Raw genomic sequence first — 15,220 nt, forward strand, 5'->3', positions numbered from 1 at the left:
TGCAGATTGGTTTTTTGTTTAGCACGTTGTGTTTACAAACTATAAGTGTGGCTTGTAAACCGTGATTTATGGTTTAGCATACTGGACCCAGCCAGTTGCAATCTGCTTTTTAAACTCAGTTTAGCATGTTTTTGCAATTTAGCCATTATGTGGCTGAAACGCACCGTAATTATCAGCACACCTGTTGTTGGGAGAGGAATCTGATGAAACATTTAATGTCCCCTCTTCCCAAGGTTTTATGGAATGTTATTCCATTTCTGAGTGCAAATGTTAAATATTAGAGCAGAGAATAAATTCTTGCCATTGTCGTAGTTTATGTCACTGAAGTTTCAAAAAATAGGCTAAGTGTTTATAATTGATACTCTTCTGATTCTTAATAAAATAAGCTAATTTTTACACTACTTGGCATAAATGTTATTGTATTTAACTCTGGCTGGATGTGTCTTTCTCTCCAAGGAATTTACCGGTAGGTGGGAAGTATATCTTCAGCATGCAAAGGGACTCTATATGGACTCTATATGGGTAATGTAGGAGTCTTGTAGGCTGTTCAAATTTCATCTGCCTTCAGATCAGTGTGAAATCAATTTTTTTTTACTACCGGTTCTGTGGGCGTGGCTTGGTGGGCGTGGTGTGGTGTGGCTTGGTGGATGTGGCAGGGGAAGGATAATGCAAAATCTCCATTCCCTCCCTACTTCAGGGGAAGGATATTGCAAAATCTCCATTCCCTCCCCACTGGGGCCAGCCAGAGGTGGTATTTGTCAGTTCTCCGAACTACTCAAAATTTCCACTACTGGTTCTTCAGAATCTGTCAGAACCTGCTAGATTTTACCCCTGCTTGAGATTCCCATTGTTAGAATCCCAAATCTTCATTTTGTGTTGAATGCCAGAGTCAGGATCCTGCTGTTTTAATGCCAACCAGCCAGCCAGGTTAATGCACAACCTACCTAAACTAGGGAAGAGGGCAGACATTTGGTTTTAATTGCTTAAACATACACGTTGAATGCTTCACTACAAGGGATAAAACTCAAGGAAGGACTTACTCACTACCATGCAACTCCATTTTATTTGGTATAAATAGCTGATTAAAATATGTAAGCCCAGTAACTCAGGAGAAAAGAAGCTTCATTAATGTAGGTGAAGTTAGTGTTTAGATACTCATTTAATACTTTAAGATTATTCCCCCCCAATTGCCATTCTAGGAAGAGAGCCTTGTTATTATTATTATTATTATTATTTTTATTTTTCATATTTTTATATCGCCTTATCTCCCTAGGGACTCAGGGCGGTTAACAACCAGATAAAAAATACATATAAATACAAATAAAAACATCCATTAAAAAACTTATTATAATTGGCCGAATAATTAAAATGATGATAATAAAAATAATAAAATCCCCATTAAAACCAATTTGAATTTAAAATCTAGTCCAGTCCCGCGCAAATAAATAGATGTGTCTTAAGCTCGCGGCTAAAGGTTCGGAGGTCAGGAAGTTGGCGAAGTCCTGGGGGAAGCTCGTTCCAGAGGGTGGGAGCCCCCACAGAGAAGGCCCTTCCCCTGGGTGTCGCCAGCCGGCACTGTCTGGCCGACGGCACCCTGAGGAGTCCCTCTCTGTGAGAGCGCACGGGTCGGTGAGAGGTATCCGGGAGCAGCAGGCGGTCCCGTAAGTATGCCGGCCCTATGCCATGGAGCGCTTTGAAGATAGTCACCAAAACCTTGAAGCGCACCCGGAAGACCACAGGTAGCCAGTGCAGTCTGCGCAGGAGAGGTGTCACATGGGAGCCACGAGGGGCTTCCTCTATCACCCGCGCAGCCGCATTCTGAACTAACTGGAGCCTCCGGGTGTTCCTCAAGGGGAGCCCCATGTAGAGAGCATTGCAGTAGTCCAGACGAGACGTCACGAGAGCGTGAGTGACTGTGCATAGGGCATCCCGGTCTAGAAAGGGGCGCAACTGGCGAACCAGGCGAACCTGGTAAAAAGCCCTCCTGGAGACAGCCGCCAGATGATCTTCCAAGGACAGCCGTTCATCCAGGAGGACGCCCAAGTTGCGCACCCTCTCCATCGGGTCCAATGACTCGCCCCCAACAGTCAGCCGCGGCTGCAGCTGACTGTACCGGGATGCCGACATCCACAGCCACTCTGTCTTGGAGGGATTGAGCTTGAGCCTGTTTCTCCCCATCCAGACCCGTACGGCCTCCAGACACCGGGACAACACTTCGATAGCTTCGTTGGGGTGGTCCGGTGTGGAAAAGTACAGCTGGGTGTCATCAGCGTACAGCTGGTACCTCACACCGAAACCACTGATGATCTCACCCAGTGGCTTCATATAGATGTTGAACAAAAGGGGCGAGAGAATCGACCCCTGCGGCACCCCACAAGTGAGTTGCCTCGGGGTCGACCTCTGCCCCCCTGTCAACACCGTCTGCGACCGATCGGAGAGATAGGAGAACCACCGAAAAACGGTGCCTCCCACCCCCAATCCCTCCAACCGGTGCAGCAGGATACCATGGTCGATGGTATCAAAAGCCGCTGAGAGGTCTAATAGGACCAAGGCAGAGGAATAACCCCTATCCCTGGCCCTCCAGAGATCATCCACCAACGCGACCAAAGCCGTCTCAGTGCTGTATCCGGGCCGGAAGCCGGACTGGAACGGGTCTAGATAGACAGTTTCATCCAGGTACTGGGGTAATTGACATGCCTCCACACTCTCTACAACCTTCGCCGCGAAACGAAGGTTGGAGACTGGACGATAATTACCTAAAACAGCTGGGTCCAGAGAAGGCTTCTTGAGGAGGGACCTCACCACCGCCTCTTTCAAGGCGGCCGGAAAGACTCCCTCCACCAAAGAAGCATTCGTAATCTCTTGGAGCCAGCCTCGTGTCACCTCCTGAGTGGCCAGTACCAACCAGGAGGGGACGGGTCCAGTTAGTCTATGATGGTAAAAACCAGGAATCTAGTAGCACTTTTTCTGACCAGCAAATGTTATGAAAAGACAAGAGCTTTTGTGAGCTGTACTTCACTTCATTAGATACATGGTTTGGATAGGCTGATACAATATTTAAATTTGAATGAGCTTGGGGTGAAAGGCAGAAGAAAATATATTGGTTATGTGAGAGAGATTACAAATACCCTTATGAATTAACAATTGCAATGTGTTAACCCACTGTATTTTTTTGAGACCACCAGAGATTGCCTGAAACCTTTGGATGGATGTGAATTCAGTCATTATGGAGTGTCCTGGTATATTGAATTGTTCTGATATCACATTGCCTTGCTTAGAATTGTGATGTCAAACTTCTGTCCATTAATTCTTTTGTACAAAATTTGTCCTATGTAAAATCAAGAGGAGGCATTAGTGGCAGACGATGGCACGTATCACACTGGAAGGAAAGTGTACAAAAAATATCTCATCTAGTGTGCGCACTGGTTGGCTCTTGTGATGGTGCTCTTGGGGTAGATGCATAGACCTCTGGGTTTGTGGCAGACTCTCAGCCCCATGTTGTTGTTATTGTTCTATTTTTGCTGCTTTAGGTTGGATGACGGTCTGTAACAGAGGTGGGTTTCAGCAGGTTCTGACCAGTTCTGGAGAACCGGTAGCAGAAATTTTGACTGGCCCCACCCCCATCTATTCTCTGCCTCCCGAGGAAATGGGGGTTTTGCAGTATCCTTCCCCTGCCATGCCCACCAAACCACACCACTAAGCCATACCACACCCACCAAGCCACGCCCACAGAACCAGTAGTAAAAAAATTTGAAATCCACCACTGGTCTGTAAGCAAGTATGGGCCTGTTGGCTTGAGAAAGTGTAATATCATTTTATTATTTATTTATTTATTTGATTTCTATACCGCCCTTCTCCCGAAGGACTCAGGGCGGTGTACAGGCAAGAATAAAACAGATGGTACAATATACAAATTTAAAATGCAGTTAAAAAACTTATTTTAAAATTGGCCTGAGAAGTAAAATATATAATAAGCTAAAAAACCCCATTTAAAATTAATTTCTAAGAATTTAAAAATTTGTTAAAATCAATTTAAGCCAGCCCCGTGCGAATAAAAAGATGTGTCTTCAGTTCGCGACGGAATGTCCAAAGGTCAGGTATTTGGCGTAAACCCGGGGGAAGTTCGTTCCAGAGGGTGGGAGCCCCCACAGAGAAGGACCTTCCCCTGGGGGCCGCCAGCCGACATTGCTTGGCGGACGGCACCCTGAGAAGTCCCTCTCTGTGAGAGTGTATGGGTCGGTGGGAGGCATGTGGTAACAGCAGGCGGTCCCGTAAGTACCCAGGCCCTAAGCCATGGGCGCTTTAAAGGTAGTAACCAACACCTTAAAGTGCACTCGAAGGCCACAGGTAGCCAGTGCAGTCTGCGCGGGGGCGGGGTTGTGTGGGAGCTACGCGGAGCCCCTTCTATCCCCCGCGCAGCTGCATTCTGGACTAACTGAAGCCCCCGAGTGCACTTCAAGGGGAGCCCCATGTAGAGAGCATTACAATAATCCAAGCGAGAGGTAACGAGCGCATGAGTGACCGTGCACAAGGTATCCCGATCAAGGAAGGGGCGCAACTGCCGAACCAGGCGAACCTGGTGGAAGGCCCCCCTGGAGACGGCCGTCAAATGATCTTCAAACGACAGCCGTTCATCCAGGAGGACACCTAAGTTGCGCACCCTATCCTTTGGGGCCAATAACTCGCCTCCAACAGTCAGCCGCGGCTGCAGCTGACTGAATCGGGGTGCCGGCATCCACAGCCACTCCGTCTTGGAGGGATTAAGCTTGAGCCTGTTTCTCCCCATCCAGACCCGTACGGCTTCCACACACCGGGACAGCACTTCAACAGCTTCATTGGGATGTATTGTCCAGTATGGGATGTTGTTTATTGATAAGTCATTTGAATGGGTTTGAGCTGTAATCTATAGAGAGTGGCTGGTGGTGTGCTATTGTTTTGTTTCTGTGTCTTTTACTAAGTCCTTCTTAGGAATTGATCAAGTCCAATTGATTTTGTCTATTGATCTCGTTGTGTGCGTAGTTCAGTCTTCTGAATGCCTAGTTTAATTCCATCAGTTGAGCATCTCTGCCCATGAATCAGATATGGTTTTAACTTAGAGCCTAGCTGTAGATGATTTGGTGATTTTGGGGGGAAAGTGAAAGCATGCAAATATGCCTAGTAATCTGTGGCTATATTTATTTATTTAATGTGATGTTTATGTATCTGTTCTGTAGTATTAACAGTGATATCAAGGAAACGGACTTGTTCTGTAGGCTGAGCTTGATAGAGGGGTGAACGTTTTTGAAGTCATAATTGAATTTGATGAGAGATTAATTTCCATGGGTCCAGTTGATAAGGATGTTACCAGTGAATCTCAAATAATGAAGAGGTTTCAGGGAATTGAGAGTTAAGAAAGCATTGCTCTAAGTCAGCCATGAAGATGTTAGTGCCACTGGTTGTCAAAGGTGGAAGGGTCCTAGGTGGATACAAAGTCACAGGGTTTGGTGGCAGTGAGTGCAGTTTTGGCATCAATGATGTTCTTGATGGCCTGAAGTCCATGCTTGTGGGGAATGTTACTGTTTAGCATCCATGGTTGTTGAAATAGTTTTGCTAGGGTGATTGCCTTTGCCCTATGAAGTTCAGTTTTCCCAGGAAATCTGTGGTGACTCTTAAGTAGTTGGGAGTGCTGGTCTGACAAATGGAGTACCTGAAACCTGATATTCCAGTTATGATAGATTAAATGCTTGAGATAAAATGAATCTTCTACTTTAAGTAGGAGGATTAAGATAATTCTCCCTCTTTAAACAAATTAGTGGGAAAAACTGGCCCTTCTTTAAGGCAAATGCAATAATTTGATACAACATGCACTGCAACACCTTATGTTTTCCTGCACTCTTTGTCTCATGGATAAACTAATCAGATAGGACAGCCATTTTTCGCTGAGTTGTGTGAAAAGAATTATAATAGAGGTAGTATTGCAAAGATTAAAATATAATATATGCATTGCAAATTGATATTAGTGTCATCACTTACAATCAATTATACTTGATTCTGCTTTTTAAGAGCCAGTGATTTGATACTTGGCAGCAGCGAAGTGTTTTAATAGATATAGAACAACAGTTGCATTGTTTACAGACATATCTTTTCATCCCTAAAAGATCATGGAAGATTGTTTATTGAAAAAAATAGAAATCAGCGTTGCTGAAGCTGAAAAGAGGACTGGACGGAATGCTATGAACATGCAGGAAACTTATACTGCATACCTAGTTGAAACAAGGTAGGTTAAAATCAAAATAAAGTTAACTGTTACATTAGCTTTTTTTACTATTAGTTTGAAAATTATTTTCAATGCGTTTTATGGTTTATGTGGCTTTCCCATTCTGTCTTAATAAGCTTGGGAACAAGTAGAATTGCTTGGAACCAGTTTTGGAACCATGTTCTTAAAGAATCATACTTATTAAAATAACTTATGCATAAGAAAAGAGCTGACTCAGTTCCTACTGTTGTGAAATCTCTTAAAAATAAAAGCAGTCCATTGGCTGGAACAGTGCGGTTCATGCGGGCTTCAGATCAAGCAGATTGTCCATAGTATTGGTTCATTGGTGGGTCAGTATCTTCCAACAGTATTAGATTACTGCTTCAGTTGTGGCTCAAACTAGGATATCACAACTATAGTATTTTTATTTATTTTATTTATATTTCATGTTTCTAGACTGCCCATCACTCTCAAAGCGGGGCTGTGGGTGGTTTACGATATAATCAATATATAAAACATCATATAAAGTTAACATTAGAATATTAACATTAAGATTAAAAATTAAAATTGTGAAATTTTAACAACGTTTCAAAGACATAAAAAAATTCCAAGATGGCCATTTAACAATGATTAATAAAGGTGGAAGGAAGGCTCTCATGGCGCCAGCCAACCTCACAGTTGCATGGTCCTTGCTCCCCACCCCCTCCAAGACTGTAGAGCCAGGTTTTGACCCCTTTACAGAAAGCCAGGAGAATGGGGGGGTCTGTCTCATTTGGGGGAGCGGGGGAGGATGATCCATAAAGTAAGGGCAGCAGCAGAGAAGGCTGTCTTCTTAGTCCCTGCCAATCAAAAATCCTTGAGTAACGGGGTCTGCAGCATAGGGTATCTCGAGGTTGGGGAGGCTGGAGGCAAGTCAGCTTGTGCCTGCACTATGGTCTCCCCTACACCTGAGGTGCCCTTTATTCCATGTAATGACCTATGCATTCATTTAATAAATACATTGGGGAGAGTAGGGATGGGAACTCATTAAGTGAAGTGGTTCACCAGTATGAACTAAATACTAGTATGTGGGAATGATGGCTGGTAGGTCTACTTCTGCTAGGTATTTGTGATCATATGTGAAAAAAGATGGCTGGGAATGTTTGCTATCTGCCTGATATGCTCATGTGCATGCACGCCTTTAAAAAGAACATTAGATGATTTGAAACTTGACTGGGAATAGCTGTATGTTTTCAAGGAGCACTTGTACAATAGATAACGATGCTAAGATTTGCCACCTAATCCATTACAACCTACAAATTTCTTATTTATTGAAGATATTTTGGGGAAAGAATTAGCCATTTCTCAAGCACGTTGTGGGGTGGGTTGGAAACATGTCACTGTGGTTGTACGATGTTCGTATCCTGCTACACATCACCTTATGAATACCAAATACAACAATGTTTTTGGATACTTAAACTTACAATTGTTTTCTGTTACAGTTTATAGTTGTTTTGCTGATAGAAGAATACACAGCATCATTTCCCCCTCAAATACTGATAAAAGCATCTTAAAGTATTTATTAGCTTATATTTATTTTGCTAACTAATTAGCACATTTAAATTAAATTAGCAATTTAAAGCTAACTAATAAAGCACATATCAAACATACACTAGACAAAACTTAAAATGCATGGTTAGTGTCTGCTTTGTTTTCTGACATTGAGACAAATTTCTCCATACACTTTTTGTATCTTGAAATTAAACTAGATATTCTACTGATCTTCACTTGATCTTATCATAATTAGGTTCTGATGTTGTTTAGGTCTGTGGAGTCAATTGGTGAAGGACAGTGTTCCCCTCCAGACTCTCTTTGGAGGCGATACAGTGAATTTGAATTGTTGAGAAATTACTTACTAGTGAACTATCCGCATATCATTGTACCACCTTTACCAGAAAAAAGGGTAAGACTCAGTTTCAACTCATTCTGTTTGGTTATTTCTTTTACCACATTATTCATACTTGGACTTGTTAAAGTTCATGCCTCTATGATGACATGCCAAGATATTATTTGGGGTTCAGGAGCATCCTTGGCTTATATTTTTATTTCATGTGCAGTCTTTACCTTTAAGGCTACACATACATCCTTTGATTTATGTAAGGAGTGTTTAAAATTTAAAAACTAGGAGATGTGAGCAAGAGTTGAGCTTGTGTAGCTTTTTTTTAAAAAAAAAATCTAGTGCTTTGTAAATTTATGCAAATCATATATAATGACAAACTTCATATGTCATTTAGAGTGAGAAAATTTAGAGTACCATATTTACCTACACATGTTTTGTGTCGGAATACATGTGGGACAAAACAGTTGATATATGCAAATGGGGAATGAAATAATTTTATAAACAAGGTACCTAATATTATAGGCAATTAATTTTAACCAATAATACTTATTCTTATCTTTCTCCCCTTTTGAAGGCAGTGTGGTGGTTTTTGGCAAGTGTATATCCACACAAATATACTCATGTGTATGAACGTTCTCTTATTGATGATAGAAACTTCCAAGATTATTCCAGCTAGTGCTCACATCAATTATCCGTAAATTGATAATATGGGATGTTGCACATTGTTTTGTCTTCTCTTACTTTTAAAGGATCATCTTAAATTCAGGGTTGTTTTCCTGTCAGGTACAGCACTTTAAAAAAAATGTGGATTGCCTTAAAAGGATTATAAATATTTCATACTATTAACCTTCCATCTTGTTTTGCAGGCAGAATTTGTTTGGCATAAGCTCTCGGCAGATAACATGGATCCAGATTTTGTAGAGCGACGGAGGATTGGCTTGGAAAACTTTCTTTTGCGTGTGGCTTCACATCCGGTTCTTTGCCAGGAGAAGATGTTTAATGCATTTTTGACCCTAGTATGTTGGTTGGATTTTGTAAAATATACTTACGCACTTAATTCTAATTCATCGGATATGTACTTATATACATTTGTGATAGAAAGCCCTGAGGTTTCTTTCTCAAGTAGGATTAAAAATTAACTGAAAAATAGGACAATTGATACTATTCAGATAAATGGAATAGCAGAACCAGTGTGAGAGTTTTCTGTGTCTCCTCTCATTCTAATGCTCAGTAATGATAGAAATTAGAGTGTGTATATGTTAATATACACACATCAAATGCAAGTTTTCATGTTACAAATTGATTTTTTTAAAATTAACCCCTAGTTGATTTTTTTTGACACTGCCAACCTCAACCTTTTTAGGAAGTTAATGATTGGTTTAAGATAAACAGTTCCAGTTTAGCATTAAAAAAAACCCCATGTCACTGATATTACATTCCAAAACGTGTATGGTATAAACATTATTGGTATGCATTGGCCCCTTTAAATAGATGATGAAAAATTAAAAAAAAAACAAATCTAAAAAATATGTGAAATGCTGGGAGTGTTTACAAATACTTTGAGAGGTCCAGTGTATTCAGTATCCCAATTCCTCTTGTCTTATAAAAGAATATTAAACAAGTTAAGAATGTTAATTTCTATGTTAAGAGGAAAAATACCTTACAGCACAAATAATGTGTTCTTCTAAAACTGTAATCAAATAAACGCCTGCATTACTATTTATTGTACATACACAATATTACTTTTACAATCTTCTGTCTCTCGGACAGCATCTATTAATCGTTCTTGAAGTGTTTTGATTATATAGAACATTTTATATCTATATATACATTTGAGCATTGTATGGAAAAGTATAACTTTCTGTCCTCTCAGACAATAGTAAAATTTGGCAATTATCCATTTAAATGGATAATTCTTTACCCAATTTATAAATATAGCATTTGCTGGCATGGGATATAATGATGTGACTGATATAGGTTTTATATAGGGTTATATATATATATAGTTTTATATATAGTTATATATATAGTTTTAACCCTCCTGAGAATGGTTTAACTCTTGTTTATATGGTCTTGGGCCACTGCATTGTGCCTCACACAAGGAAGGACAGTGCTGCTATAACAATCAGTACATCATTAATAAAGCCTTGAAATAATAATGAATATAATTTCTATTTCTAGGAAACTGGCTGGAAGGAGATGGTAAATGAAACAGGGTTTCAATTAAAGGTAATTACTTTATAATGCACTATAATTATATATCCAAAATCGTGTAAGCTGACTTACTAATGAAGTTTTGTGCCAGAGTTTAATATTGTGTGCTAAAGTTCAGCCAGTTCAAAATATTTTTCTATAATTAGAAAATAAATGTTCTTTCATTTAGAAAATAAATGTTCTATATTCTTCTAATTATCTTCTGAAATATGCATATCTACATGGGTTAAAATGCTACTTAGTAGAGAGCATTTGCACACAAAAAATGCTAAGTAACTCTGCATACCTTACCATCTTCATAACTATAAATCATACTTAGAAAGGAGTCATCTGCTATGATTGCGCAAGGCAGCGGGGAAAGGAATATACAATTCTGTCTTAAGTGCCAAGCAACACATTAATCTTGCATTTTTAAGAGATACTTAATGCTACCACAAATATTTTGAAAGATGCCTAGCATTATGTTGAAATATTCCAACATTACTGTTCTAATCCGAATTAGGGTTTTATAGTCCAGCTGCTGTTTTCATGCTTTTATAGTTTAAAGTTATTTTTTTTTAGGAAACCAAAATAGATTTCTAATATAATTGCATCTTGGAGAATCTAAAAAGCTGACTCTGAAATTATTTGCTATATATTGAAAATACATTATATAAGTGTTTTATGAGAGAATTAATGTACTACATCGTACTATGGCATGATAGCAATTAGCATGTGTGTGCTGCTTATAAGCAACATAATTATTGGTCTGCTTTAGCCCCTCATAATGTTTCATTTAGTGCATGAATTATGTGCCAATTTTTCCTACATGCAGAATATAGACTTTTTATCACATATAATTTAAGAATTTTGCTTATATTAGTGAAATACAATATATGTTAAATTTAAAGACAAAATAGAAAGGAGTAAACATTGCAAAAGAAAAAAGAAAAGAAAAAAGAAATAAAGAAGTGACTATCAATATTTATCACAAGTATAAACAGATTTAGTGATTTCACCTTATCTAAGGTTATAAATAATTTTATCTCAAATTTCTTCCTACTGAATTTACAAAAGATGCTTGTTAAAATCTTGAAAAACTTGGGAAAAAGAAGAAATGAAGAGAAATATAATCCTATGACAATATTTGAACAAGCTAAAGATTAAGACCATTAGAAGTAAAAGAAACAAATATAAAGTTGGTTTATTTGATCTGGATTAAGATACGTCTTATATTTTACTTCTGGCTTCCGTTTATGGACTTTGTTCTGCAAGTTAGTTTTGTTGAATTTTATGCTTCTTACATGAATTATTACAATCAGTTTTGATGTTAATTTTGTTTTTGTTTCAAATTTAACATTTGTTTCTCCAACAGGCAGATTCTAGATTAAAAGCTCTTAATGCAACATTCAGAGTGAAAAATCCAGATAAGTAAGTGTGATGGGGCCTAAAAGCAATTATGATTACACTAATGTAAAGATGGAATTCTGGTTAAGTTCAGTGGAATTTATTTCTGAATGAAATCATGGAATAGTATTACTGTTTAAAGGACTACAATGTATTTTAGAAGCTCCCTGCTTTAGTGTAATTTAGCATTCAGTAGATATTAACAGCCAATTAGATATTATAAGGTTATTACAAAAAAAAAATCCCTTGTCATCCTGCTATAAAGTTTGTTGCTGAAAGGAATAATTAAATTGTCCTGTTTTCTGTTAGTCAAAAGAGTGGATGTCCTGGATACTAAAATATTTTGAACATTATTTTAGAAAAGTAAGAATAGTATCATCCAGCTGCATATAAGCGAAATGTTGGCCTGCACTCTTCTGGTGCAGTGCAGTGTCCATAGGAGCCACTCATCCATTTGTTTTCACCTGGGACTTCAAGTGGTTCAAATCCAAATTTTCTCCAAATTCCAAACAGTGTTGCTGGCAGGATTTGGCTTCCATTCCCTTCACTATCTTGGTAGCCATCTGCTGAGTCCACTCTAATTGATGGATGCTTTTTTTTTTTAGTCTCTGGTGTCCAGGACAGGATGCAATATTCCATATTGGGTCTAAGCAAGGAAGAATAGAGGTGGACAATTAGCCCCTACAATGTGGATTTAGTGATCTTACTAATGTATCCCAAAACAAGTATGAGCTTGGCAGAACTAGATTAATAGATGTTCTAGTATTGAACTTTATGAGTTGTGTGGTGACCTAGTGAAGACGTTTGCCTGCCACTGGGAAGGTTGAGAATTCAATCCTAGGTAGCGGCAGATGTTTCTCTCTTAAGGTGCAAAGAAAAAACATCTGCTGCAAACTCCATATGGCATCAGAAAGGGCATCAATCCAGTAAACTCTCAGCTCCATCCAGTCACCCCAACTCTACCTGAATTAAGGAATTACAGGGTCATGAAAAAGTAGTTGAACTTTTCCATTTTCACTATTGTGTACCTGTTTGAAAGTTTAATCATCTGATCCTCCTGCCTAAGTGGTCTATAATAAACTCCCATCATGGTAATATCACTTTTTGATTTATCTGTGAAACAATCTCAGAAAGATTTCCATGTTGTGGTCACTTTCCACTCAAGCATATGGTTTCTGATTGAGTAGCATAGTATCTGTTCCCTTTCTCTGGAGTCCATTCATTTGAAGAAGCAGTTGTAGTCTTTCAGGGCTGTATTCTGCCACTTACATTTGCTTTTACTTTTTATTTTGCCGAAGTGCAGGTGCACTTTGAAAGCAATCTTAAAACTTGCTCAAACTAGCTTTCTGTTGTATTGGGTCTGACTGAACTCCACTTCTTATATCACTTTGGAACAGCACTCAACTTTGGAAAAATATATTCAGAATCATTTGATGCTGAAATTGCCTGAGGTAGTTGTCTCATTAAAATATAATGAAGCCCGATTTGAAATACCACCCGAAGCATGTAATAAACATTACCCCTTGTTTCTAGAATATACCCTGGAGAGAGCATTACAATTTTTTCCCCTCTTCATAGCCACAGGTTTTTTGTGAACATTGATAACTGGACCACCCAAATAAGTGCATATTATCTCTCTTAAGTTTGTGCATATTATCTCTTTATTTTGTATGGACCAGTTTTATTGTGTTTCCTAAACTCTAGTTTTCAACGGATTTTTTGTTGTTGTTGTTCATATGGTCTTTTTGGAATAGGATGTATGGGTCAAGTTTTACATTATTTTTGTTGTACCTACCCGTTTTCCTATATCTTCTATGCCAGGGTATCAAACCCACCAGGTGCTTAGATCTGGCTTGCGGGGGCACCCTGCAAATAGTGAACAACTGTTCCACGGTGCCTCTACCAGCAAAAACGGAGCTCAGGAGGGCCGCATGAGACCCTCCCAGACTGTTTTCACTGACAAAGGGCTGCAGGAGGATCCCCACAGGTTCCCCCTGACTTGAGTGATGTCAATATGGCCATGCCCATTTTGGCCATGCCCATCTGCTCCCTCGAGGTCAAACACAACCCTGATGTGGCCCACAATGAAATCGAGTTTGACACCCCTGTTCTATGCGGTTGAGTCGGATTTGTCTGTATGTTCCAGGGGTTAAATAGGGTTTGTCTGTGAGATGTCAGACTTTTATTCAGGATTTTTGTCTTGCTTTAAGGAGAAGAAGTTTGTGTTCCCTATTGCTAATAATGTATTTGCACCATTTGTACTTCTAGGAGATTTACAGAACTTAAACACTATAGTGATGAGCTGCAGTCTGTCATATCGCATCTTCTAAGAGTCAGAGCTGTAAGTATTTTCATCTTTGGATTCTGATGAAAATAATGTAAGTCAGCATGTCTTAATGTGCAACACACGGGATCATTTGTTTCTTTGTGAGAAACAGATTGAATCAAATAAGCCCTTGCTCTGCAAACAAGAAATTATATGGATAATTTGAAATGATAGGGACATATGTAGTGAGGTAGTCAATATGAGATGTTTCTGGGGAATTGTGAAAAGAGAAGTTATGTTTGGACTCCTTGTGTTTAAGCCAGTGCTTCTCAATTATTTTCTGTCATGTCCCCCTAGGAAGAAGAAAACATTTTTCGCGCCCCCCCGCGCGACTGTAAACACGGGGCTTAGCTTGTTATGACAGTGTTTGCCGAGGTCAAACGCGCCCCCCTTTACGGAGCCTCGCGCCCCCCATGGGGGGCCCGCCCCACTATTTGAGAAGCACTGGTTTAAGCTCTTCAATTAGCAGTGTATGTGGATGGTTTCATGTCTAGGAAGTGGAATTAATTGCTTCTGTGCCTTAAGGCTAGTTCTGGGTTTAATAGTTGCACTTGGTATCATGAATCTAAACATACACATTTCTAATCTGTTTTCTCTGTATGTTACCTATCACTGTCTTCAGGTTAATAATCACTTATTCATTTATTTTATTATTTATTAATAGAACACTCCATTTATCTTTATAACTGCCTTTTTTGTCACCAAAATTAACACTCATCAGAATATTAGAAGAAAAAAACTCCTCAGAAGCGATATGTTTCTGAACGATTGGTTTGCAGATAGAAATTGCATCTCAAATCTACTCTCTCCCAATCTGAGGCTATGGGGTATATAGTTATGGGTATATTTTAAAAAACTGAAGAAGTCATTTTATAAATATTCTGATGCTTAAGTTGGTGTCCATGGTATGATATCTGGTAGATGTTCTGGTGAACCAAAACGTGGAATGAAGATAATGGTGGATTCAATGTGCTTGAGTAGTGTTTAAAAGGGAAAAGAGACTAGGAAATCTACTTCCATTCCTTATCATTTTATTTATCCTTTTGTAAATTCAATTGTTTCTTGTACAGATTCCTACTTTTGAATGGTTCTGTTCAGCTTATTCTCTCTGTCCACATAAAATTGTACAGGTGGCAATATAAACATTTTAAACAGTATGTTTAAACTGCTTAGTGTTTTC

The 15,220-nt window shown here is 39.1% G+C and overlaps 1 protein-coding gene and 1 long non-coding RNA gene across 2 annotated transcripts in view; one reads left to right on the forward strand and one right to left on the reverse strand.

Annotated features, from left to right (window-relative positions):
• The window catches only part of SNX4 (sorting nexin 4), a 38,387-nt gene that overhangs the window by 2,925 nt on the left and 20,242 nt on the right, over positions 1-15,220 (forward strand). Inside the window, exons 2-7 of the mRNA XM_058195032.1 lie at positions 6,138-6,256; positions 8,039-8,177; positions 8,981-9,130; positions 10,296-10,343; positions 11,683-11,738; positions 13,983-14,055. Of these exons, the coding sequence (XP_058051015.1) occupies positions 6,138-6,256; positions 8,039-8,177; positions 8,981-9,130; positions 10,296-10,343; positions 11,683-11,738; positions 13,983-14,055 (585 nt within the window). The remainder of the gene's footprint in view (positions 1-6,137; positions 6,257-8,038; positions 8,178-8,980; positions 9,131-10,295; positions 10,344-11,682; positions 11,739-13,982; positions 14,056-15,220) is intronic.
• Positions 11,722-15,220, reverse strand: part of LOC131204140 (uncharacterized) — a 34,671-nt gene continuing 31,172 nt past the window's right edge. Inside the window, exon 4 of the long non-coding RNA XR_009156538.1 lies at positions 11,722-12,360. This is a non-coding gene — a long non-coding RNA (uncharacterized LOC131204140). The remainder of the gene's footprint in view (positions 12,361-15,220) is intronic.

This window comes from Ahaetulla prasina, chromosome 1, assembly GCF_028640845.1.
Source record: "Ahaetulla prasina isolate Xishuangbanna chromosome 1, ASM2864084v1, whole genome shotgun sequence".
NCBI classification, from domain to species: Eukaryota; Metazoa; Chordata; class Lepidosauria; order Squamata; family Colubridae; genus Ahaetulla; species Ahaetulla prasina.